At 61.5% G+C, this 19,988-nt stretch overlaps 4 protein-coding genes across 11 annotated transcripts in view; 1 reads left to right on the top strand and 3 right to left on the bottom strand.

Moving 5' to 3' along the window:
- Positions 1 to 573: 573 nt before the first annotated feature.
- Positions 574 to 2,251, bottom strand: TMEM141 (transmembrane protein 141). 2 transcript variants are annotated; one of them, XM_057410600.1, is made up of 5 exons: positions 2,118 to 2,251; positions 1,947 to 2,013; positions 1,762 to 1,845; positions 994 to 1,119; positions 574 to 826 (listed from the first exon to the last, which is right to left on the bottom strand). In XM_057410600.1, the coding sequence occupies exons 1-5, from the start codon at positions 2,169 to 2,171 to the stop codon at positions 750 to 752; spliced, it is 408 nt and encodes a 135-aa protein (XP_057266583.1). In that variant the 5' UTR covers positions 2,172 to 2,251; the 3' UTR covers positions 574 to 749. The 2 variants fall into 2 exon arrangements, with proteins under 2 accessions (XP_057266583.1, XP_057266581.1); XM_057410598.1 differs by having other exon boundaries at positions 575 to 826; positions 994 to 1,125.
- PAXX (PAXX non-homologous end joining factor) lies at positions 2,199 to 4,557 on the top strand. Of its 2 annotated transcripts, none has more exons than XM_057410597.1 (7): positions 2,199 to 2,326; positions 2,414 to 2,474; positions 2,692 to 2,726; positions 2,795 to 2,985; positions 3,525 to 3,596; positions 4,061 to 4,154; positions 4,264 to 4,557. In XM_057410597.1, exons 1-7 carry the CDS (start codon positions 2,241 to 2,243, stop codon positions 4,301 to 4,303), a joined length of 579 nt encoding a protein of 192 aa, XP_057266580.1. In that variant the 5' UTR covers positions 2,199 to 2,240; the 3' UTR covers positions 4,304 to 4,557. The 2 variants fall into 2 exon arrangements, with proteins under 2 accessions (XP_057266580.1, XP_057266579.1); XM_057410596.1 differs by having other exon boundaries at positions 2,692 to 2,725; positions 2,791 to 2,985.
- Positions 4,558 to 5,447: 890 nt separating this feature from the next.
- CLIC3 (chloride intracellular channel 3) lies at positions 5,448 to 8,349 on the bottom strand. The gene is made up of 6 exons (XM_057410580.1): positions 8,202 to 8,349; positions 7,430 to 7,539; positions 6,561 to 6,686; positions 6,319 to 6,425; positions 5,916 to 6,091; positions 5,448 to 5,657 (listed from the first exon to the last, which is right to left on the bottom strand). The coding sequence occupies exons 1-6, from the start codon at positions 8,310 to 8,312 to the stop codon at positions 5,496 to 5,498; spliced, it is 792 nt and encodes a 263-aa protein (XP_057266563.1). The 5' UTR covers positions 8,313 to 8,349; the 3' UTR covers positions 5,448 to 5,495.
- A 2,174-nt stretch (positions 8,350 to 10,523) lies between these two features.
- Positions 10,524 to 19,988, bottom strand: part of ABCA2 (ATP binding cassette subfamily A member 2) — a 30,139-nt gene continuing 20,674 nt past the window's right edge. For all 6 annotated transcript variants that reach the window (XM_057410603.1, XM_057410602.1, XM_057410605.1 and 3 more), the window contains 22 exons: positions 19,467 to 19,679; positions 19,193 to 19,295; positions 18,527 to 18,849; positions 17,795 to 18,008; positions 17,530 to 17,635; positions 17,089 to 17,200; positions 16,609 to 16,669; positions 16,195 to 16,369; positions 15,992 to 16,107; positions 15,592 to 15,739; positions 15,111 to 15,234; positions 14,213 to 14,345; positions 13,929 to 14,046; positions 13,640 to 13,818; positions 13,192 to 13,333; positions 12,721 to 12,855; positions 12,405 to 12,508; positions 12,091 to 12,183; positions 11,741 to 11,843; positions 11,450 to 11,587; positions 11,015 to 11,221; positions 10,524 to 10,808 (listed from right to left, as the gene is read on the bottom strand). In XM_057410603.1, the coding sequence (XP_057266586.1) occupies positions 10,773 to 10,808; positions 11,015 to 11,221; positions 11,450 to 11,587; positions 11,741 to 11,843; positions 12,091 to 12,183; positions 12,405 to 12,508; positions 12,721 to 12,855; positions 13,192 to 13,333; positions 13,640 to 13,818; positions 13,929 to 14,046; positions 14,213 to 14,345; positions 15,111 to 15,234; positions 15,592 to 15,739; positions 15,992 to 16,107; positions 16,195 to 16,369; positions 16,609 to 16,669; positions 17,089 to 17,200; positions 17,530 to 17,635; positions 17,795 to 18,008; positions 18,527 to 18,849; positions 19,193 to 19,295; positions 19,467 to 19,679 (3,083 nt within the window). In that variant the 3' untranslated portion in view covers positions 10,524 to 10,772. The remainder of the gene's footprint in view (positions 10,809 to 11,014; positions 11,222 to 11,449; positions 11,588 to 11,740; positions 11,844 to 12,090; positions 12,184 to 12,404; positions 12,509 to 12,720; positions 12,856 to 13,191; positions 13,334 to 13,639; positions 13,819 to 13,928; positions 14,047 to 14,212; positions 14,346 to 15,110; positions 15,235 to 15,591; positions 15,740 to 15,991; positions 16,108 to 16,194; positions 16,370 to 16,608; positions 16,670 to 17,088; positions 17,201 to 17,529; positions 17,636 to 17,794; positions 18,009 to 18,526; positions 18,850 to 19,192; positions 19,296 to 19,466; positions 19,680 to 19,988) is intronic.

Raw genomic sequence — 19,988 nt, forward strand, 5'->3', positions numbered from 1 at the left:
TGCTCACTCCACACAAGGAGAACACACAGGGAACCTCTGCTCCCAGAGACTGGTTCTGGTACCCAGGCAGAGCAGCAGAGCAGCCCGCAATTCTGTTCATGTAGTTGTTGGCAGCTCAGAGCCACCACGTATCCAGCTGCCAGCACAGGCCCAGTCCCGACTTGTCAACCCCATCCGGAGCGATCCTCCAGCCCTCTGTGTCCCTCCACACACCCCGGGAGAGGAGCGGCTTCAACAGAGCTACGGTTTCCTGGCACGACCTCTGCTCCAGGGCTCTGCTCCATCAACACCTTTCCCTGCTCCCGCTGCACTGTGGCTCAGCACACCCGCCCCCTGCAGCCACTTTGCTTTTCGCTCTTCTGGCTGCTCCCCATCTCTGCACAGCAAATGTGATTCCAGCTCAGATGTTCTGAGCGCTAAAGCCAAGGTCGCCCCCCCGGGCCCCTCATCTCCCCAGCACAGGGGCTCCCTCCCGTGGCGAGGCCCCGGAACCACCACCAGCCTCCGTCCACAAGCGCTTTCAGCTCTCGACTTTTATTGCATCCCGCACACGTGATGTTCAGAGGCCGCCGGGGAGGCAGGCTCTACCCCGTGGTGCCTCTACCACGCTCTCACTGCACGATCAACTCATCTGAGGTGCGGGAAAGCGCCACAGACCCACCAGGCTCGCAGGCAGCACAGGCACAGCAGGCAGGGAGGGCAAGAAGGGCTGAAGCAGCACACAGGCATGGTGCTCTGGGCTCTACCAGCTACTCCACAACGTCCCCATACTTGTTCTTCCTCACCAGGGGTGCTGCACTCCCTCTGTCCTCTGGACTAGGCAGATCTTCTGCAATAGAAAGAACAAGCTCCCATCCTTCAGCTGCAGAGTGCCACTGGGCACATGGGGATTTTGGCAATGACAGTCACCAGCTTAATTATGAGGCAGGAACAGCAGGGAAGAACCAGGCATGACAAGCCCAGGGAAGGCAGCAGGGAGGGATGTGAACATACCTGCAGGCTGAGACACTCTACCAGCCATGGCGAGCTCTTGTGGGAACTTGCCTGTCTCCAGGTAAATCCAGAAGTCAGAGCATTTCTGCGTCTCAGCTCTGGTTACCACATAGCTGGCGAGGGACCCTGCAGCTGAAGAGACCAAGGTGCTCCTGAGAAAGCTAACAGCAAGGGCATCTGCTAAGAGCAGTGGTGAGAATTGAGCTTGCTCAGCCTGGGGAAGAGAAGGCTCCTGAAGGGGAGACCTGAGAGCAGCTCCAGTGCCTAAAGGGGCTGCAGGAAAGCTGGAGAGGGGCTTGGGACAAGGGCCTGTAGGGACAAGCCAAGGGGAATGGCTTTAACCTGCCCGAGGGGAGACTGAGCTGAGCTCTTAGGCAGAAGCTCTTCCCTGTGAGGGTGCTGAGGCGCTGGCACAGGGTGCCCAGAGAAGCTGTGGCTGCCCCATCCCTGGCAGTGTTCAAGGCCAGGTTGGACACAGGGGCTTGGAGCAAGCTGCTCTAGTGGAAGGTGTCCCTGTCTGTGGCAGGGGTTGGAGCTGGAGGAGCTTTAACGTCCTTTCCAAACCAAGCTATTCCATAATCCTATGAAAGCACCTACTGGCATGCACTTACTGGTGCAGCTGCCTGTGGGCCATCCCTGATCCCACAGGGCTCCATGGAGGAGGGATTAGCCAGGGGAGAGAACCCCCCACGCTATGGACAAGCAGCTCCTCTGCCTGCAACACGGCACCGTCCCCGCTGCCACCCGCCCCCGGGGCAGGACACTCACCGCCGGCCAGCAGCAAGCTCCACTGGAGGCTGTACGGCACCTTCCTGGTCACCAGCTTCTGCACCGCGAACACGGCCCCGCTGCCTGCCGAAACCCAGGGCTGGGGCGCTCTTACCGGCCACGGCCCCGCCCGGGCCGCTGCCCCCCGCCGCTGCCCGCAGCTCCTGCGGGAGCTGGGCCCTTACCTGCCAGGAAGGTGCCGATGCCCTTCAGGAAGGCGTGGGACTGGCAGGCCGCGTACTGCTGCAGCGCCTGCGGGGACACGCTCAGCGCGGGGCGCGGACACACGCTCCCCCCTTTCCCCGGCTCCCTCAGCACCGGCTCCCACTCCCCTCCCCGCCGGCCCCGCAGCGCACCGGGTGCTTGGCCGCCACCTCATCCTCCACCCGCCGCACCCCCAGCGTCACCATGGCCGGGCTGGCGGCTGCGCGGCAGCGAGGGCCCGCACGGGCTCGCCCGCCTCTTCCGGCGAGACAGTCATGGCGGAGCCGGCGGGGCCCTTCCACCGGTTGCAGGCCGGGTCGTGCCGGTACCTGTGCTACTGCGGGCCCGGCGGCAGCGTCTAGTGAGTGCGGGAGCGGGAGCGGGGCCGGGGCCGGGGCCGCGCGGAGGCCGGGGAGCTCCGGCGCAACCTGAGCCGCTCTCTCCGCAGCGTGACCGATGCGCTGGAGGTGTGGGCTGGGGAGCTCGGCGCCCCCCCGTCGCTGGGCTGCGTACGTACCGGGGCTGGGGCCGGGGCCGGGAGCCGGGGCCGGGGCCGGGAGCCGGGGCTGGGAGCCGGGCTGGGGCTGGGACCGGGAGCCGGGGCCGGGAACCGGGGCTGGGGCCGGGAGCCGGGAGCCGGGGCCGGGAGCCGGGGCCGGGGCCGGGGCCGGGGCCGGGGCCTGGCCAGGGCCAAGCGGTTTCGGGACCTGCCCTCCTCCCGTGCAGCGGTGCCAGCCGGAGGAGCACTGCGCGAAGCTCAGGTGCGTGCGGCAGAGCGGGGGGACCGGCCCCGGCTCCGGGCCCCGCTGACCCCGGATCGCCCGGGCAGGGAGGCCCTGGGGCGCGGCGCGGCCTCGTTGAGCCCGGGGGAGGCCCGGGGCACGCTACGGCTGCAGGGGGACGCTCCGTGCTCGGCCCTGGATCTCCGGCCGCTGCCTGCCGGGGAGGCGAGGAGCCAGCTGCGGGCGCTGCTGTTCGGCATGGCGGGGCGCATCGAGGGCCTGGAGAGACGCCTCAGCGGTACGTGCGGGCCGACGGAATCGGGGTGAAGGCGCGACGGGGGTGGGCAGCGCCCTGCAGCCTTCAGAGCATCATCCGCCCACCCAGAGCTGCCCCGAGGGATCCAGATGAGCTCTGGGCCTCTCTGGCCTCACCCCAGGTGGTTTCTCCTCCCTGGTCCCACATGGACTGACCAGGAGGCAGTAGAGGTGATGCTGCTGCCTTCTTCCTCGTTGGCTGCCTAGTTCCCAAAGCTGGCCAGGATTTGCATTTCATCACCTCGGGTGGAAGGGCTCCTGTGTGGGACCAGTGTTGTGTCCCTGTGCGGAAACACAACCTTGTTCCCGTGGCCCCATCATCAGGAAGGGGGGATTCACCTTACAGAGGTCTCTGTTCTAGGGGCCTAGGGGGATCTTGGGGCTTTGGCAGCCTGGGTGAGAGTTCTGGGAGGAGAATATTTGGCTGTAGAGGACATGGAACTTGCAGGGAAGGCCTGGGGTGCTGCTTGCTGCATTAGTGTGTATGGTCACAGGCTCTGGCTCTGGTTCTTTCCTCAACAGTGGTGGAGACACTGGCATCTTCCTGCAGCCCTAAGAAGAATACAGCCCAGAACCAGCAGCAGTTCCTGCCAGGTAAGCAGTTGCCAGGGGGCACCTCCCCTGGTCCTGCTGTTTGTCTTCTCTTCCCTAGGAGGCTGTTGTTTCTGTGTCCATGTGCTCTCCAGGACACTTTGAGCCCCCTTGACTGTGGCTTGTTCTGGCACAGAAGAGGCCAGGGGTCAGCATGGTGTCTTGTGGGTGTCTGGGATGTGCTGTGCTCAGGTCAGGTGCCAGGCATCATGAGGCAGGTTGCGTGGTAGCCTCCAGGAGGAGGTCAGGCTTCACTGCTCCTCCAGGCTGGAGGCTGGGGCAGGTCCATGTCTCACTGCTCCTTTGGGAGAGGAGGTCAGGCTGGGCCCTTCCTTGCTCACCGTGGAGGCTGGGCCTGCCAGGCTGGGCTGCTGGGCACTCACCCTGGGCATAGAGGGATTTGCAGGGCTGCCAGAGCAACTGGCTGACCCTTTGCAATCCGTCCTGCCTGTCCCTCACCGAGGCAGACCCCAAGCCTTGGAAGAACAGGGGTGCTGGCTCTGATTTGCCAGCCAGGAGGAAGATCCCAGGGGAGTCTCTCATTAATCCTGGCTTTAAAAGGTGAGTGCTGGGGCCAAGTGCTAAGGACGGGCTGTGTAGAGGTCCCATGGACTCTGCTCTGTAACTGCATGGGAGCAGGGGGTGTGATGCTCCCTCCACCTCCTTCTAGCAAGAAGGCACCGTCTGGAGTAGACTTTGAGGACTCCTGACCTGTGCTGCCCTACCAGAGCCTGGCCAACTGCGGCTCTGGCAGGTGAAGGTTTCAGTTGCACCTGGGAAGACAGATGGACCAGCAGGACCCAGAGGGCTGGCTTTTTTCCCCTGCAGGTCTTCCCTGCTGGCAGGGGCCACCTCCCCACCTCACGCCATGAATTTGTGGGGTTTTTAACGAATTTTTATATAGCCATATAACTAAAAGATTGCCTGTGCTTAACTTATTGCCAGTAAAGATGTTTAGCCAGCTGGTCTCTGTGGACCAGGACAACATGGGTGGTCCATTCTGCCTTTGGTTGGGAATCCTGTGGCCAATTTCAACTGACCTTGGAGGGTCAGGGGATCAGAGCTCACCTTCCTGACAGCTGTGTGCCAGTGGGCTGGTGGGTGAGTGGTTGGAGCTTTCCCAGGAGAGCTGGGAGAATGGGTCCAGGTCCCTCTATGCACTGGGAATCGGATGTCAAGTCCTGTGAGGCATGAGAGCTGCTGAGGCTGGTCACTCCTGACACACTTGTCTCACTTGCAAAGCCTTTATTGATTTCCAGAAGCTCTGATATATGGCTTGGACTTGCCCTGTCTCACCCCCATCCCTCTCCCAAATCTGCTCCTGAGAGCTTCCTAATTAAAGGTTCAAGGGGCGCAGTGCCCTCTGCTCCCCTTGCCCAGGGAATGGGGCCCTGCCGTCTCCTCCACCCATGCTGTGTTCCCAGGGCTGTGCCATGGCTGTGCTGGTTCCCCTCACTGGTGCAGCTGCTTGGGAACATCATGCTGCAGGTCACTGACTGGCAGGTGGCATTCTGTACCTCCAAGGGAGGCTGCAGGCATGCCCACTGCCCTCTCTGACCCACAGCCCTCTGCTCTGGGCAGCTTTTCCTCCCCAGCTGCTGGCCTTGTCCTCAGCACTGCCCAGCTTTGGTACAGATGGTGCCAGTGGCTGTGGCCCCCTTGTACCCATTACAATGCTTGAGGAACCGCAGGGCAGGTTGAGGGGGTGCTGGCTGGTCTGGGAGGATGGCACAAGAGGTGAGAACGCATTTGCGGGTGCAGTGCAGTGCAGATAGCTGCCAGCACCTCGGGTAGGGGTGCCAGCTGAGGGAATGTGGGTGCCAGTGCACAGCTCATGCTCACTGCCCTCCCCAGTGCATGCAGGCAGGACCGTGATGGTTACAGCAGGACCAGGGCGAGTGCTCACTGCAGCGACCGCACCACGGAGCGATAGGCTTGTACAATCTCCTCGCTGCTGGGGCAGCTGTATCTGAACTCCTTGGTTTCCCTGGCACTGTTGAGGTACCGCCACACACCCTGCAGGTCCTTGGGGATCCCAAAGCGCCGGTAGTGCTGGCACACGACCTGCGGGCAGGAACGGGGTGAACCTCTGCCCAGCACTGCATGCCTGGGGTGTGCCAAGGAGGGCCCCATGGCCAGGGGCTGGTACTGACAAGCAGGAGGGTGGCAGGGGGCCAGGGCACATCCCTGGGACTACACAGGATGACATGGAAGTGGTATGGGGGTTGGCGAGTGAACAGGGGGTTGCTGCAAGCACCAAGGGGCAGGACTGGGGAGCCAGGGAGAGGAGCAGGTGAACGGTGCTGAGGTGCCAGCACTCACCTGCACGATGTTCAGCTTGGGCAGCAGGTTGCAGTCTGCCAAGGTAAGCTGGTCCCCGTCGAGGAAGCGGCGTCGGGAGGCCCGGAGGAAGGGCTCATGGGCCAGCTCGTGCTCCAGGGGGGCACTCAGGAACTCATCCAAGTTCAGCAGGGCCCGCAGCAGGTTCCGCTGCAGTGCTGCAAAGGGGTGGCAGCATCAGGGCCCCTCAGCTGTGCTGCAACTCCTGCCCCACGCCCAGCCCTACACGTGGACCCAGCCACACCGAGCTGTGGGGAGCGACAGCGCCTGGAGCCCCAGCTGGGGCAGGGGAGGGCTGCAGTGGCTCAGGGTGACCCGATGGGGCTCTAGGGTGGTGCCACCCGAGAGGTTGCATGAGGTGTCTGTCCCCCACCCAGCGGCTCACCCTGGTCCTGGGCAGGCACTGGGTTCTTGATGTAGGTGGAGAACTTGTGGAAGATGTCATTCCCTGCCAGGCTGGACTCCCTGTACTGCGGGACCAGGCTGGGGTACCTGCCGGGACATAGGCACAACTGAGGGTGGCAGCAGGAGCCAGCAGGAGCTCATGTGCTGTCTGCTGCCCCTCCTCAGCCTGTGCTGCCCCTCTCTGGCCCCTGGACCCCTGTCAGGGCAGCAGCTGCTACTGACATGGGTGGGCCCAACTTCTCCTCCAGGAAGTCCTCGATGGTGACAGTATCAGTCTTTGGCTCGCCGTTGTAGAGTAAAACGGGCAGCTGGGCCCCCGGCGCAAAGTCCTTCAGCACGTCCAGTGCCCTGCAGGAGATGGGGACAGATCATAGAACCACAGAATGAACCAGGTTGGAAAAGCCCTTTAAGCTCATCCAGTCCAACCCTTACCCCAGCACTGCCAAGGCCACCACTAACCCATGGCACTGAGGCCTCGTCTCCACGCTGTGTGAACACTCACAGGGACGGTGACTGCAGCCCTGCCCTGGGCAGCCTGTTCCAATGCCTGAGCACCCTCTGGGGCAGGAATTGTTCCTCAGCTCCATCTAAACCTGCCCTGGTGCAGCTTGAGGCCGTTTCCTCTTGTCCCATCCCTTGCTCCTTGGGAGCAGAGCCCAGCCCCTCCTGGCTCCATCCTCCTGTCAGGCACTTGTAGGCAGCGATCAGGTTCCCCCTGAGCCTTCTCTTCTCCAGACTAATCCCCCCCCCCCCCCCCCCCCAGGTCCCTCAGCTGTTCCTCATGAGTTCCTAGGGCTCTGCAGGGCACCACATGTGTGTCCTGGGCAAAGGGACAAGGTGGTGCTCCCAGGCTGCATCTCCTCAGCATGTGCCTGTTGCAGCTCAGCCCTTGAAGAAGCCCACATACCTCCCTCAGACAGCGGGGGCGGGTGGATATGCACAACAGTTGCCATAGTCCAACAGTGCCCATCCTTCGCACCTTTCCCAAGGTGCTGGGGGCGTACCATGGCCCATCACTGTGCCAGGGCAAGTCTGTCCACCCTGCCTGTGACCCCAGGGCTGGCAGACCCTTGGGAGGAGGCATCACTCACCTCTTCACATCCACGGTGGTGAGGGTGAAGGGCACCCCTTTGAGCAGCAGCACCATGAAGAGCCGCTGGCAGAAGGGGCAGTGGCCCACACTCTCCCCATCCTCACTTGCCTGTGGGCAGAGGGAGAGCTCAGTGGCCCCTTTGCCCAGCATGGCTACAGGCAGCCAAGCAGCGCTGGCATCGGCTGTACTGGGCAGGGCACCAGCACCTCCCAGCTCCTGGGGCCTTGCTGCCTCACCCCATCAGCCTCCATGGCTGGTGCTGGCCCTGGCCTGCTGGGGGACATGAGGACCCCAGCCCCACAGTGCTGAGGAAGACGGGGCCTGGGGCAGCTGTGGCAGAGGAGAGCCCAGCACGGTGGGGACCGTGCTGGAGAAGGGTGATGGTGATGCCGGTGGCCCCCTCGCTCCCGGGTGTGAGCCCAGGCGGGCCCGTCCTGCCCGGTGCAGCCAGACAAACTGCCCTGGCCGGGTGGAGGCAGGAAGGGCCGGGCAGGTGCAGGGGATGCTGCAGTGGCTGGGGAGTGGGGGGGCTGGTGTGGGGGGTATCCCAGCCCAGCACCCCAGGCTGAGCACCAGAGCCCTCCCTGCCCACAGGCAGCATTATGCTGTGTCCTGGGGAAGAGCCCCGAGCTGCCCGCTGCTGTCCACGGCACTACATGAGCACTGCAGTGGGCAGAGGCAGCACAGCCAAGCCAGCCCAGCGACGCCTGAGGCCCTGCCAGAGGTGCCCACCGGCTTGGGGCACCCCAGGTCCCCCTGACCCCTCTCACCTTAACGAAGAGCTGGATTTGGGGTTTCTCCGCCATGCTGGGTGGTGGCTCCTGGCTGAGTGGTGGCGGTGCCGTGAGCGCCCAAGAGCCGTGCCTGGTCCCAGCCCACATTCCTCCCTAGGGTGCACCTGTTCCCACCCATGCCTGGCCCCACAGCACCCAGGGCCGCCCTGCCATGGGGCCCAGCCCCTGTCCTGCAAGGACAGCTCCTGCCTGTGCCCCCAGCCAGCTCCACCACCCACCCTGGAGATGCCAAGTGCTGGGTGCAGCCCTGTGTGGGGCCCAGCTCCCTTTGCCCATTGCAGGCTCCTGCCCATGCATGTGCACTGTGACCCCCCCTCCTCAGCCCTTGCCCTCTCCAGCACTCAAGCCTGGTGCTCCTGCCCATCAGTACCCACACACTCTTGCTGGGTCGTTATTTTTTTTATTTAAAACGATCATTATTTTTCACATTTAATCTGTTTCTTTTGCTAGCAATGTACAGGCTCCTCCAAGGCATCCTCACCCCATGCCCCACATGGCACTGGCACTGTGCCTGCAGCTGGTGGCCAAGGACGTGCCAAGGGAGGCAAGACGGAGGCGAGGCCAAACTCAACCAAGCAAATAGTGTTAAGGCAGCAACCCCCCCTCCCCCTGCTCCCACCCCACCGCCACCCTCAGGGTGCCCCCAGTGGGGTTTGTGCCACCATGGCTACCCAGGTTGCATCACCATTGACCACCGAAAGCCATGGGGCATGGGGACAGTGGCACACACAGGGTGGGGGCAGCTCTGCAATGGGAGGGTTTAGGGGATGCTCCACACCCCCAGTGCCAGCACCCACCTGGAACCTGGCAGTGGGGCAGGCACAAAGCCCTGGCCAGAGCATGGCTCTACCTTGGGGTGCCACCAGTGAGGTCAGCTGGGACCCAAAGGTGACACCATCCCTTCTTGCCCTGGTGGCAAAGGGCTGACCCCAGGCTGGCTCATCCCTGGGGTGCCCCAGGGAAGGCAGCGCATGCACAGCACCCCCCCACCCCCCCCCCCCCCCCCAGCCCCTGTCCTGTATGCCGTAAAAAAAATATGGTCTGAAAAATCTGAAAATAGAGCTCATCTCCCCCCAGGTTCCCCTATTGAAAATACTGTATTTTGTATCACAATCTAGAGCAGGTGGCATACAGGACTGGAGGGGACCAGGGGCACAGGGACAATGGAGAGGCTGTCCCTGCCCCAACAGAGTGAGGCCAGCACTGGCACTAGGTGCTGCCCATGGCAGGAGCCAGCCCTGGGCCTCCTGCTGAACCCATGCCAGGAGGCAGAAGGGGCAGCCAGATCCAGGTGCTCCTGGAACAAAGAGGAACTGCTCACAGGTCCCTTGGCTGCTGCAGAACATGGGGCATGCAGGGGTGGGTGGCTGGGGTCTGTGTCATGGGTCTGGCCATCACCCCACCTCTGGGCACAGCTGCGGGTCACTGCAGGCTGGGGGTGCTGCTAGGCATGGTCCCTGGGGTGGGTGACAAGGCAGCAGGACCCTCTGCAGAAAGGAGGGGCACTGACAGCCCTGCTGCCACAGTCCATCGTCCCCCCACCAGCCCAGGCACCGCACCCACACCAAGCTGTGCTGTCTTGTCCTTCTATCCCAAGGCTACCCCACCACTCCCAGCTTCTAAAGCCATCCTTGGGTGCAGCAACCCCTCTCCCAGTCCCACCAGTGCCCCAACAATAAGAAACCAATGCAGGTGTCTACTGCACAGGGCTGAACACTAAGCTATGAGTGGCAAAGGGGAGAAAGAGGGGGGCACAACTTGCCACCACTGTAGCAGTGCCCTGCGGTGGGGTGGCAGGAGGCAGGGTGAGTGGCTCCAGGAGGAGGAACGTGGCTGGGGGCAGAGGGGGGAAACAGCTGGTGCCAGCATGTGAAATACCCTGTGAAATACCCCGCCATTCCGCGTGCCCCCTGCCTGGCCCCGGGCCCTGGCCAAGTGCCCAGTGCATGTGTGGCAAGACTGGGCAGGATGCTCCAGTGGGGAAAACCCTGCCTTGGGCAAGCAGGAGATCACTGATGCCACCCCATTCGTGACAGAAATCAACCTGGGGTGAAGCACCAGACCCTGGTACTGGACTGCAAGCTACCCAAGGGCAAGTGCCAAGCCAAGGACGATGGAAACAAAGCAAAAGCCATATCCTTCCTCTGACCTTGCTGGGGCTAGGCCTGGGGTGGTGACGGTGCTGGGGGATGTCCCTGCAGCTGGGGTCCAAGGGGTGGGTACAAAGACAAGGCACCACTCACAAGGCCTCATCTTTGCCACACGGCAGGCAGGGCTGGTGGCACTGGTGCTGACACATGTCCTTCTCTTCACAGTCTCCATCCATAGCACGTGCTGGCTGGGTGAGCTGGTGGCCCTGGCACCACACGGTGACACTGCCCCAGAGCTGAAGGGGACCAGCTGGCTGTGCTGGCTCATGGGGGTCAATGCACCATGTCATCCCTGGCACATGCCTCCAGCCACGACAGCTCTGCTCAGCAGGGCAGAGGGGAGAGGCTGAACAGGACCGGTGGCTTCACAGCTGGGGGACGTGGCTGCACCGGGGTCTCAGCACAGAGTGTCCGTGTTGAAGGAGAGCTGAGCCTGAGGGCACGGAGCAGGCTTAGGAGCTGGCTGGGGACTGCTTGCTCTGCCCAGAACACCCAGTGCTGCTGGGGATCACCTGCCCCCCCTGAGACCTCACTTGGGTCCATCCCTGGCCCCACCCCCAGATAAGGCCTGGTGCCGCAGCACCCATTCCTGGTGCCCAGCGCCCAGGGACACCCACATCTGGGGCAACCTCTCCTCACCCTCTCCTCCTCAAAGCTGATGAGGCCTTCATCATCGGTTTCCAGGTCCTCCTGCTCTTCCACCACGAGGGCCCGCAGCTCAGTGGGGGCAGCCCGAGGGCGCAGCAAGCTCAGCACACGCTCCAGGGGTGACTGCAAGGCGCAGCTTGGGCTCGTCTCCTGCTGCTCCAGGTTGTCACTTTGCTTCTTGGCAAAATTCACAAATACCTGGGGGCAGGGCCAGAAGAGTTAGGGCCACCCCTCACCTATCATCCGTGCCACTGGAGACGGGCCCCAGAGCATCCCACAGGCTGTGGCTACCACATGCTCCCACCTAGCTCCACCTCCCATCCCAAAGGCAGTTTCTGCCAGGCACTTTGGCACAGGCACCCCAGTGGGCATGGCCACCCTCCCTGGTGACACATATCCAGCAGCCTGCGCCATCCCCAGTCTCACATTGTCCAGCGTGGTCTGGCTGACAGAATAGTCTTCAATGCCCAGCACGTCCACCACCTGCTCCATCTTGCTGAAGACCTGCGCCAGTGAGATCTGGTCCGACTTCAGCTGGTACTGGGCCTTGGTGTGGTGCCGCTCCTGTGGGACATGAGGTGACACCTGAGCCCCCTCTCCCTGACCCCTCCTGTCCCCTGCAGGGGTCCCACAGAGGTGTCACTTGGAGGATGACAGCTGCTTGTGCCCTGAGGCAGGGGCTGGCAGGGGACTGCACCACCATCACAGGGAGCTCACTTTGAGGACAGCCTCAGGGAAGTTGCGGTTGAAGAACCTCACCACCTCCTTGACGTTGAGGCTGGACTTGGTGCGCACGGTGATCATGTAGCCATCACCGAACCTGCACAGGGACAAGGGACCCCGTGAGGACCCACCACCACCTGCACCTCGGTGGGGAAGGACCGCATGGAAGAGGACGATGCTCCCTGGCAGCTACTGCACCCACGAGGACAGTGCCAGGATGCTTCAAGTGAGCTCGTCCCCTGCTCACCCTCAAAGCAGCGCTCGCATACACGCTGACATCTCACCATGGGTGCCACACCACTACCCCTTCCCACAGTGCACGTGAATCCCCACTGGGCTCTTACCGGTTCTTCAGGTGCTGGATGCTGCCAAGACATTTGAGCCGCCCATTCACCATGATGGCCAGGCGGGTGCAGAGCGCCTCGCACTCCTCCATGCTGGGAGACAGAGCAGGCTTCAGCAGGGTGACATGGGGACACACAGTAGGGGACTCCCACACCTTTACCCTGCTGCTGTGGCTCCACCACAAGGGATAGCAGAAGGCAAGAGGGTGTCCCACGTTCCCTCTGCTGCCTGCCCAAGGGTCCAGAGACCTTCCCACCCCACAGCACCCAGGTGCCCAGAGGCACCACAGGCCCAGTCTGAAGCCCCCTGCAACCTGTGAGATGTGAGCACCACGGAGCGCCCAGTTTTGATGACATCCAGGATGAGGTTCCAGAGGAAGCGCCGAGCCTTGGGGTCCATCCCCGTGGTGGGTTCGTCCTGGGGGACAGACAGCATCCTCAAACATGCCAGCCCCTGGTACCCTGCCCTTCCCCCTCTGTCACACCATCCCACACCCCAGGACATGTGGTGGAGCTGGGGGCAAGCAGCTCCCACCCAGGGGCATTTCTCCACCCTGCGTAGTGCCAACCCCAGGGACAGGCGGGTGGGAGGAGGATCCCACAGGCAGGGTGGTGGAGGCCAGGGCGCACCAGGAAGATGAAGGCCGGGTATCCGATCAGTGCGATAGCTGTGGACAGCTTCCTCTTGTTGCCCCCGCTGTAGGTGCTGGCAGGTTTGTCCGCATACTTGGTCAGCTCCAGCTTCTTCAGGGCCCACTTGACCACCTGCAAGCACAGGGGTTGCTGCCATCACCTTGCCAAGGCCACGGGGCTGGCAGAGCTGGCAGCGGTTCCACAGTTGAGCTCCATGGCACAGGACAGCAGCCAAGGGGACCGCAAGCCATGTGCCAGCCAGGGGAGCCCCATGGAGCCCCCAGCACAGCCACGAGTGTTGGTAGGGACCTGCAAGTGTGTTTGCCTGCCCCTGGTACCCCATGTGCGTGCACCACCAGGACAGCTCTGCCATGAGGCACCAGCACCGGCTCAGGTCCCTGATGGAGGCTGGTGAGATGCCATCCTCGTGGCACAGCACCAGCCCATGTTGCCCACCCAGGCTCCTACCCGTTCCTCATCCTTCCAGGGAATGCCACGCAGGCGGGTGTAGAGCTCGAGGTGCTCCTGGGCTGTCAGCTCATCGAAGAGTGCATCAAACTGGGGGCAATAGCCCAAGCTCTGCTGGACCTGCAGGAGCTCCTTCAGGATGCTACGGGAAAGAAGGAAGGGGCCGTGGGGAGAAGAAATTGCTTTTCAGGAGCACCCCATTGCTCAACCCCACTTTCACATGCCTTTATACTGGAGCACCTTCTACCAGGTAACCCACAAGAGGAAGCCTGGGCTCAGAGCTGGTGTCCCTTGCCACCTCCCAGATGATGCTCAGCCCAGCAGGACATGGCTGCAGCTTCCCGAAGAGCCACATGGGCAGACTCACCCTTTTTCAGCCTGGGAGACCCCACCTCATGCCCAGGACAGCAGGCAATGCCCATCTCCCACCCAGCTCATGCTGCCCAACCTGTGCCCATTAATGAAGGCCTCTCCACCAGTGGTGCTCTCATCCCCTGTCAGCATCTTGAAGGTGGTGGTCTTGCCCGCTCCATTGACACCCAGCAGCCCAAAGCACTCCCCGGGCCGCACGCCAACACACAGCCGGTCCACGGCCAGGATGCGCCCGATCTTGCGGGACTTGTACACCTATGGGGCAGGGGATGGGGACTCAGCCCACCCGGAGACACCTGTACCCCAGCCCCAAGGCTCTGAGGTGTCTCCTTGCATCCCTGGCACATCCCCCACCGTGGCTGCACCTTGGTGAGGTTCTCGATCTTCAGCATGTCGTTGTCAGCATCGCCGCGCAGGACACGGTGCCGCTCGTTGGCCACGTCGATGTCGTCCTCAATTGGTTTGGTGGAGACGGGCACCCGCCTGCAGGGGGGCACAAGTGGGGATGAGTGTATGGGGGCTCCCGGCCGGAATCCCCGATCTCAGCTTGCCCCCACAGAAGGGGCAGCCTGGAGCTGAAGGGCCCTGACAGCAAAGCACTTCCCATGGGTGTCCCTCCAGCCTACCCCCAGGGCCCAGCCACACTCACTGGGGTTTCCGGAAGAAGTTGTACTGGCACATGATGGTGATGAAGAAGCCGACAAAGCCTTCGATTGTCATGGCAACGAGCCCCCGCGTCACGATGTCCCATTCGAAGGGTGATTTCATCTTATCGAACTGCCCTGAGTGGGAGGAAGAGAAGAGAGCAGCTGGGGACACCCCACAGTGGGAATAACCCGGCTCCACGTCTTGAGCTGGTCTGTGACAATGACACTGTCCTGCTCTGTCCCCTTCCCCGCTGCAGCTGCCTGGTCACGAGGATTTCCATTCACAGCACATGGGCTGTTGAAATCATCTTCCAACTTTTCAGCCTCAGTAGGATGAATCAGCTCACTGAGAGTTGGGATGGATTTGTCAGATCCCACCCTAAAACTGTCCCTCGTGCTGCCAGCAGCACCTGGATTATATATGGAAGCTGCTTGAGAAGCAGAGAGCAGCAGGAGCTTTTTGAGGCCAAGCTGAAGTGTGAGTAGAAAAGGGCTCATTCTAGCTGGGCAGCACAGCCCTGCAAGCAAGAGACATCTGGAAGGAAAGAGCCTTTGCAGTCCCCATCCCTCATACTGCACAGCCCCACCACAGCCCCACCATGGGGCCACACCACAGCCCGCCCCCACCAGTTTGCAGCAGCAGCATACAGCTCTGCCAGGGCTGCTCTCCCCATAGGGCTGTTATTGATAGCCCAAGGAATCATTTTCATCATCACCAGCACTAGGCCATGCTGACCAACTGCAACTCTCCCAGTCTACTCCACAGCCCCTGGCTTTTCGTTCCTGTGTTCTGGGGCTCAGGACACCACACAGGGCAGGTGCAAGGGATGTGTGGGACCCTCCCCCACACCCAGCACCACATACCCTGTAGCAAAGAAGGGAAAGAACAAGAGGCCTTACCAATCTTGGCATAGTATTCGTTGATGTACTCATTATAGGCCATCTCCATCAAGCCATGACCCAGGTTGTAGTTAGGGAATACAAGGAAGCAACTCTTCAGGTAGCTGTTCACCACCTTCAGATCCTGTGAGGATGGGCACAGAGGACACTACTATCAGAAATACCCCTGAGGGCTGTGAGAGCATGGCAGGGTCAGGATTCCCACCAAGATATGGTTCCACTTCCCTGGCAGTGTTAAGGCCAGGTAGGATGGGGCTTGGAGCAAGCTGCTCTAGTGGAGCAAGCTGCTCTCCTTTTAGTCCAAACCAGTCTGGGATTCTAGGATTCTACAATACAGCCTGGTCAGGTCCCAGTGGACTCTGCTGGGAGCAGGAGTTTGGAGCAGAGACCCCCCGAGATGCCTCCCAGCCTGAGCTGTCCCACAACCTGATACCAGCTTCTCCCTTCCTGGTGGCCCCAGGCAGAGCTCTGAATCTCATACCTTGTCATGCTCAAAGAGCTGCAGCAGGAAGGTGGCAACAGTGGCTGTGATGCCGATGAAGAGATTGATGACAATGAGGAAGACGTAGGCAGAACTGGGCACCTCGAACCAGAAGGAGGCAGGGTACATGATGGGCGTGATGGACCAGCTGGGGAGGTGAGCAGCAGGAGCACACATCAGTGTGGCAGGAGAGGGAGAGGGCAGTGCCAACCTCAGGCTCACCCACCTCCCAGCACTGCCCTCCCTAGGCTCTCCCACCCCAGCCCTTGCAGCCCACCAGCTATGGGAGCTGCAGAATGTCAGCAGCACCAAGGCCAGATCCTGCCAATGCAGCCACAGTGCAGATGAGGCACAGCAGGGACCTACCAGTGGATCCTGACCACCCCTCTAAGCAACGTACCCATAGAGCAGGAAGAGTGAGAGGACGGCGGGGAAGTTGGTAGGAGAGGTATATGCTGGGAGGTCAAACACGAACAGGATGATGATGCAGCATGTGGCCGGCACCAGGTAGTTCAGCTGGAGAAGACAGGAACATCTGTGGCTGCTCAGCCACACACAGCCCTGGGGCCTCAGCCATGGGGTGGGACCATGCACCCTGCTCACCATGTCCCACACATAGTTGGCCAACCAGTAGATGACAGGGTCACAGCCACTCACAAACTGCAGATGTTTGGCCTTGGTGGCCTTTTCAGCCACCAGGAACACCACAAAACTGGCTGGCACAAACGACATGGCCACGATGATAAAGATGGCAATCACCACGTCGGTACCTTGCAGGCTGCATGGGGAGCAAGGAGGAGAGCAGAGACCCCATCACCCTCAGCTGCCCAGAGAAGGACCACATGGTCCTGGGGTGGGACAGGGCACGGCACACAGACCCCCACCGCACAGCCACCCGGTCCCCTGCCATGCAGCTTGTAAGGCAGAAACCTCAGCACTGCCCTGCAACCCACGGTGAGGAGCATCTTCCCTCCCACGGAACAGCCGCCCTCCCTCCAACCCACTCCTTGGACCTACAGGTAATCCAGGGACAGGCTGGCACTCGTCTTGTTCATGGGGTGGTTGGTGACCGTGATGCCTGCAAGATGACGCAAGAAGAAACATGGGAATGTGAAGGCTGGCTCAGCACAAAAAGTCTTGCCCCCAGCCTGCCTGGTCCTGGCTTTGAGCAGGAGGACACGTTTTCTCCCTGCAGCTTGGCAGGAGCTGAGCTGTCTGAAGCCTCCAAGCACCTTGAGGCCAAGCCCTCCCTCACCAGCTGGCAGAGAGCATTCAGACAGACACTGCAAGTCCAGGTGCCTCCAGGCAGCACTCTGGGGCATTCTTCCCAGCCCAGACCGGAGAGATTTGCCTAGCCCAGATATAGCCAAGATGTGTGACCTCCCTGCCCCAGCTGGGCACTAGGCTGCTTGGTCCAAGGAGGGAACATTGCACTTTAGAGCCTGGTTGGACAATGCCCTAAAGCTGTTCCTCCCTTATCTGCCTCCCGGTCCTCACCATAGGCAGCAGGGTTGCCTTTGCTCTTGGGCAAGTTGGCTCGCAGGATGGCGTTGTTGAGCGCGTTGAGGTAGGTGGGCATGCTGTGATAGCCCTTGTTGTTGTAGAAAACCTGAAGCAGAGAAGAGTGGTGGGAGGTGGCAAGAGCTGGGCCCACGGCAACTGTGCAGGATGGGACAGCCACAGCGCAGGCTTCCTGTGCTCCTGGCTGTGGGGACAGCAGGTCAATGCTGACCATGCTGGGCCAGACCTGCTGGGGCAGAAGCTGCAGAACACTGTGGGGCAAGAGCCCCATCAGATTCCTCAGTGGAGAGCACAGCTGTAGCGCAGGGTGAGGGGCTCCTGCTGTGCCCACAGCACTGCTGTCCCCTTCTCCTCCCCACCCACCCGTGGCTGCCGCTGCCCTCCCATCCCCAGCCCCATGGCACAGTGTGGTTATACCTGGGCCGTTCTCCGCACAGCAATCTTGCGCACCGTGGCAGGAGCCCTGGCCCCAAAGGAGGCCGGGATGGATTTCTGGACGTTGCCAAAGGTGAGTGCCCCATACCTGTGGGACGAGGCACCATCAAAGAGCCATGGCCACTGTCCCCCACCTCCCGGAGTGGGGCCATGCTCCTGTCAGCACCCCAGGAAGGTGTTCCCCAGCCCCTCGGTCCCCCAGCCCTGTTCCATGGCCCAGGGCAGGCCCTCCCCGCCTCCCTCTTGCCTGTGCAGCCGGAAGCGGTCCGAGGTGTAGAGCAGATACTCAGAGACGTTGCGCCCTGTGATGTCTGCCAGGATGTCCCCCGTCACCACCTTCATCTGTGGCGGGTGGCCCCCCACACCACTGGGACAGGAGAAGCCAGTTCCCTGCATGGAGCATGTGCACTTGATGGGCTCGTGGACAATGTGGGGCAGGGCAGGAGCTGAGGTCACGGTCTCTGAGGAGCAGAGAGGGCAGCTCACAGCCAGGCTCCTGTCTGCCTCATTGCCCAGGACAATGTCGGGCAAGAGGCTAAGCCAAGGGGTCCCAGCCAGGCAGGGAGTGAGGGAGTGCATGCCAGCGAGAGCGCTTTTGTGTCCTGGTGACTGAGAACGACCGAGATGGACATGGGGGAAAACTTCAGAGGGCAGAAACACTTCAGAGAGGGGGCATGAAGTGTGGCTGGAAAAGGCAATGGCACAGCGAGGGTGACACAAGGCTGGCCACAGGGCTCTCAAGGGTGTCACCATCCCAGGGAGTTCTACCAGCACTGCCAGGGCTGAACAGAGAGAGCAGTGCTCCATAGCCAGTACCAGCCCTGAGGCAGAAGTCCAGCCCAGCAATGCAGTGCTCTGCTATGGCCAGGCTCAACTGACAAGGATTCTTAAAGCCGCTTCTGTGGGGGAGATGCACCACCTCCTTGATGGAGTTGAATCCTAGGCCTGGACACACTTGAGCACCAAATGCAGGTGATACCTTTGACGGCAGAAGAGAAAGTCGTGGAGTTCCAGGCACGGAGCAGGTCCTCATCCATCGAGATGGGGTAATCAGAGGGAGCCGGGGATGGAGGCGGCGGCACGAAGTTGGAGAGCGGCAGGCCCTGGGTGAAGGAGTCAATGCACATGGCATCGAAGTACTTGGCTGCCAGCATCTTGGACTCATTGCTATTGAGGTTCTGCATGGGTTGGTCCAGTGTGTTGTTGAAGGGTGTCTTGAGAACACAGGTGGCCCCCACACCAGAGGGCAGGTGGAAAGTGTTCACCAGCTGCTGGGGGCTGGCATCAGGAGACAGCCTGATGCTGCAGGAGAGGAGCAAGAGACATGGGTCTCACCACCTTGGTCATCTTCTCATGGTATCTCAAGGCCTTGGTACTTATGGGCTGAACAGACATGGCTGAAGAGGCACACACAGCCCATGCCCAACATGAACTGAGCTGCTGATCTGTCAGCACCTCACCCAGAGACACCCTGGGGAGGATGTAGGCTGCTTTCTGCATGGGGACATGGAACACCAGGCTCTGCTCCAAGCCTGAGCCAGCTCTGCTGCAGGCTGCTCTCCCTGCTGCCCCCAACAGCAGTCACAGGGATGGAGATAGGGATGGGGCATGAGACACGAGGTCACCTGCAGGCAGCAGCTCTCACCGGTATTCACGCCGCTCCTCGTTGGCATAAGGAATGAAGTTGCCCTTCGGCTGGGTGTAGTTGTGGTACTGCGATGGCGAGAGGATGAGGGGTGGCAAGTCACCTGCAGGGACAAGGACATGAACCTGCTCACACCACTGCCCACAGGCAGAGCAGCAGAGCATGGGCAAGCCTCATCCTTGCTCAGACCCAGCCACTGTCTGCACCAGCCACACTGGGGCAGGCAGAAAAGGCCACCAGCAGTCCCCGTTGTGTGGGGTTGACTCACACGCACCGATTTCAGGCACAGAGAGTGCCACCGTCATGGCCACACAGACGAAGAAGGCGGGCAGGAGGATCTGCGAGAAGAGGGCCTTGGTGTTGCGCTTGGCACAGTGGAAGCGTTTGACGATCAGCCCGTGGAACTGGCGCAGCTTCAGCCAGGAGCCCTCCAGCTTGAAGCTCCCCTGCCCAGCCAGGTCGTGGTCCTCCACCTCCGCCTCTTGCTCTGAGAGGGGAAAAGGACATCAGCCCCCAGCATGGCCACTCCCACACCGGCTGCGTCCTTCAGGGAGCTGAGCTGGGCTCCAAGCTGGGCGCAGCCACCCCATGGGACAGGGCAGCACCCAACACTGACAGCCCCAGCAGCACTGGGACGTGAAGTGAGGCAGCTGGCTGGCGGGTTCCTCTTGGCCCAAAATGGGAAATTTAGACAATAGGTTAAAAAAAAACAACCAAAATTGGTGGTTTTGGCAGAACCCCTCCATTTTCCCATCAGCTCTCCCAACTGGCAAGGGGTCAGCACAGTTGGGATGTG

This window comes from Pezoporus wallicus, unplaced genomic scaffold (genome assembly GCF_028554395.1).
Source record: "Pezoporus wallicus isolate ANWC-B61680 ecotype Strahan unplaced genomic scaffold, APGP_CSIRO_Pwel_v1 contig_8071, whole genome shotgun sequence".
In the NCBI taxonomy this organism is placed as follows: domain Eukaryota; kingdom Metazoa; phylum Chordata; class Aves; order Psittaciformes; family Psittacidae; genus Pezoporus; species Pezoporus wallicus.

What these genes read in the sequence shown, in the direction of transcription:
- TMEM141 (XM_057410598.1), bottom strand. Translation starts at nt 2,171, where the DNA reads ATGGTGACGCTGGGGGTGCGGCGGGTGGAGGATGAGGTGGCGGCCAAG. An exon ending in CATCGGCACCTTCCTGGCAG is followed by an intron (nt 1,846 to 1,946) that starts GTAAGGGCCCAG and finishes GGGTTTCGGCAG; the next exon opens with GCAGCGGGGCCGTGTTCGCG. An exon ending in GAGCTTGCTGCTGGCCGGCG is followed by an intron (nt 1,126 to 1,761) that starts GTGAGTGTCCTG and finishes TGGTCTCTTCAG; the next exon opens with CTGCAGGGTCCCTCGCCAGC.
- PAXX (XM_057410596.1), top strand. Translation starts at nt 2,241, where the DNA reads ATGGCGGAGCCGGCGGGGCCCTTCCACCGGTTGCAGGCCGGGTCGTGC. An exon ending in CCAGCAGCAGTTCCTGCCAG is followed by an intron (nt 3,597 to 4,060) that starts GTAAGCAGTTGC and finishes TCACCGAGGCAG; the next exon opens with ACCCCAAGCCTTGGAAGAAC. An exon ending in ATTAATCCTGGCTTTAAAAG is followed by an intron (nt 4,155 to 4,263) that starts GTGAGTGCTGGG and finishes ACCTCCTTCTAG; the next exon opens with CAAGAAGGCACCGTCTGGAG.
- CLIC3 (XM_057410580.1), bottom strand. Translation starts at nt 8,312, where the DNA reads ATGTGGGCTGGGACCAGGCACGGCTCTTGGGCGCTCACGGCACCGCCA. An exon ending in AAATCCAGCTCTTCGTTAAG is followed by an intron (nt 7,540 to 8,201) that starts GTGAGAGGGGTC and finishes CTCTGCCCACAG; the next exon opens with GCAAGTGAGGATGGGGAGAG. An exon ending in GAGAAGTTGGGCCCACCCAT is followed by an intron (nt 6,426 to 6,560) that starts GTCAGTAGCAGC and finishes ATGTCCCGGCAG; the next exon opens with GTACCCCAGCCTGGTCCCGC.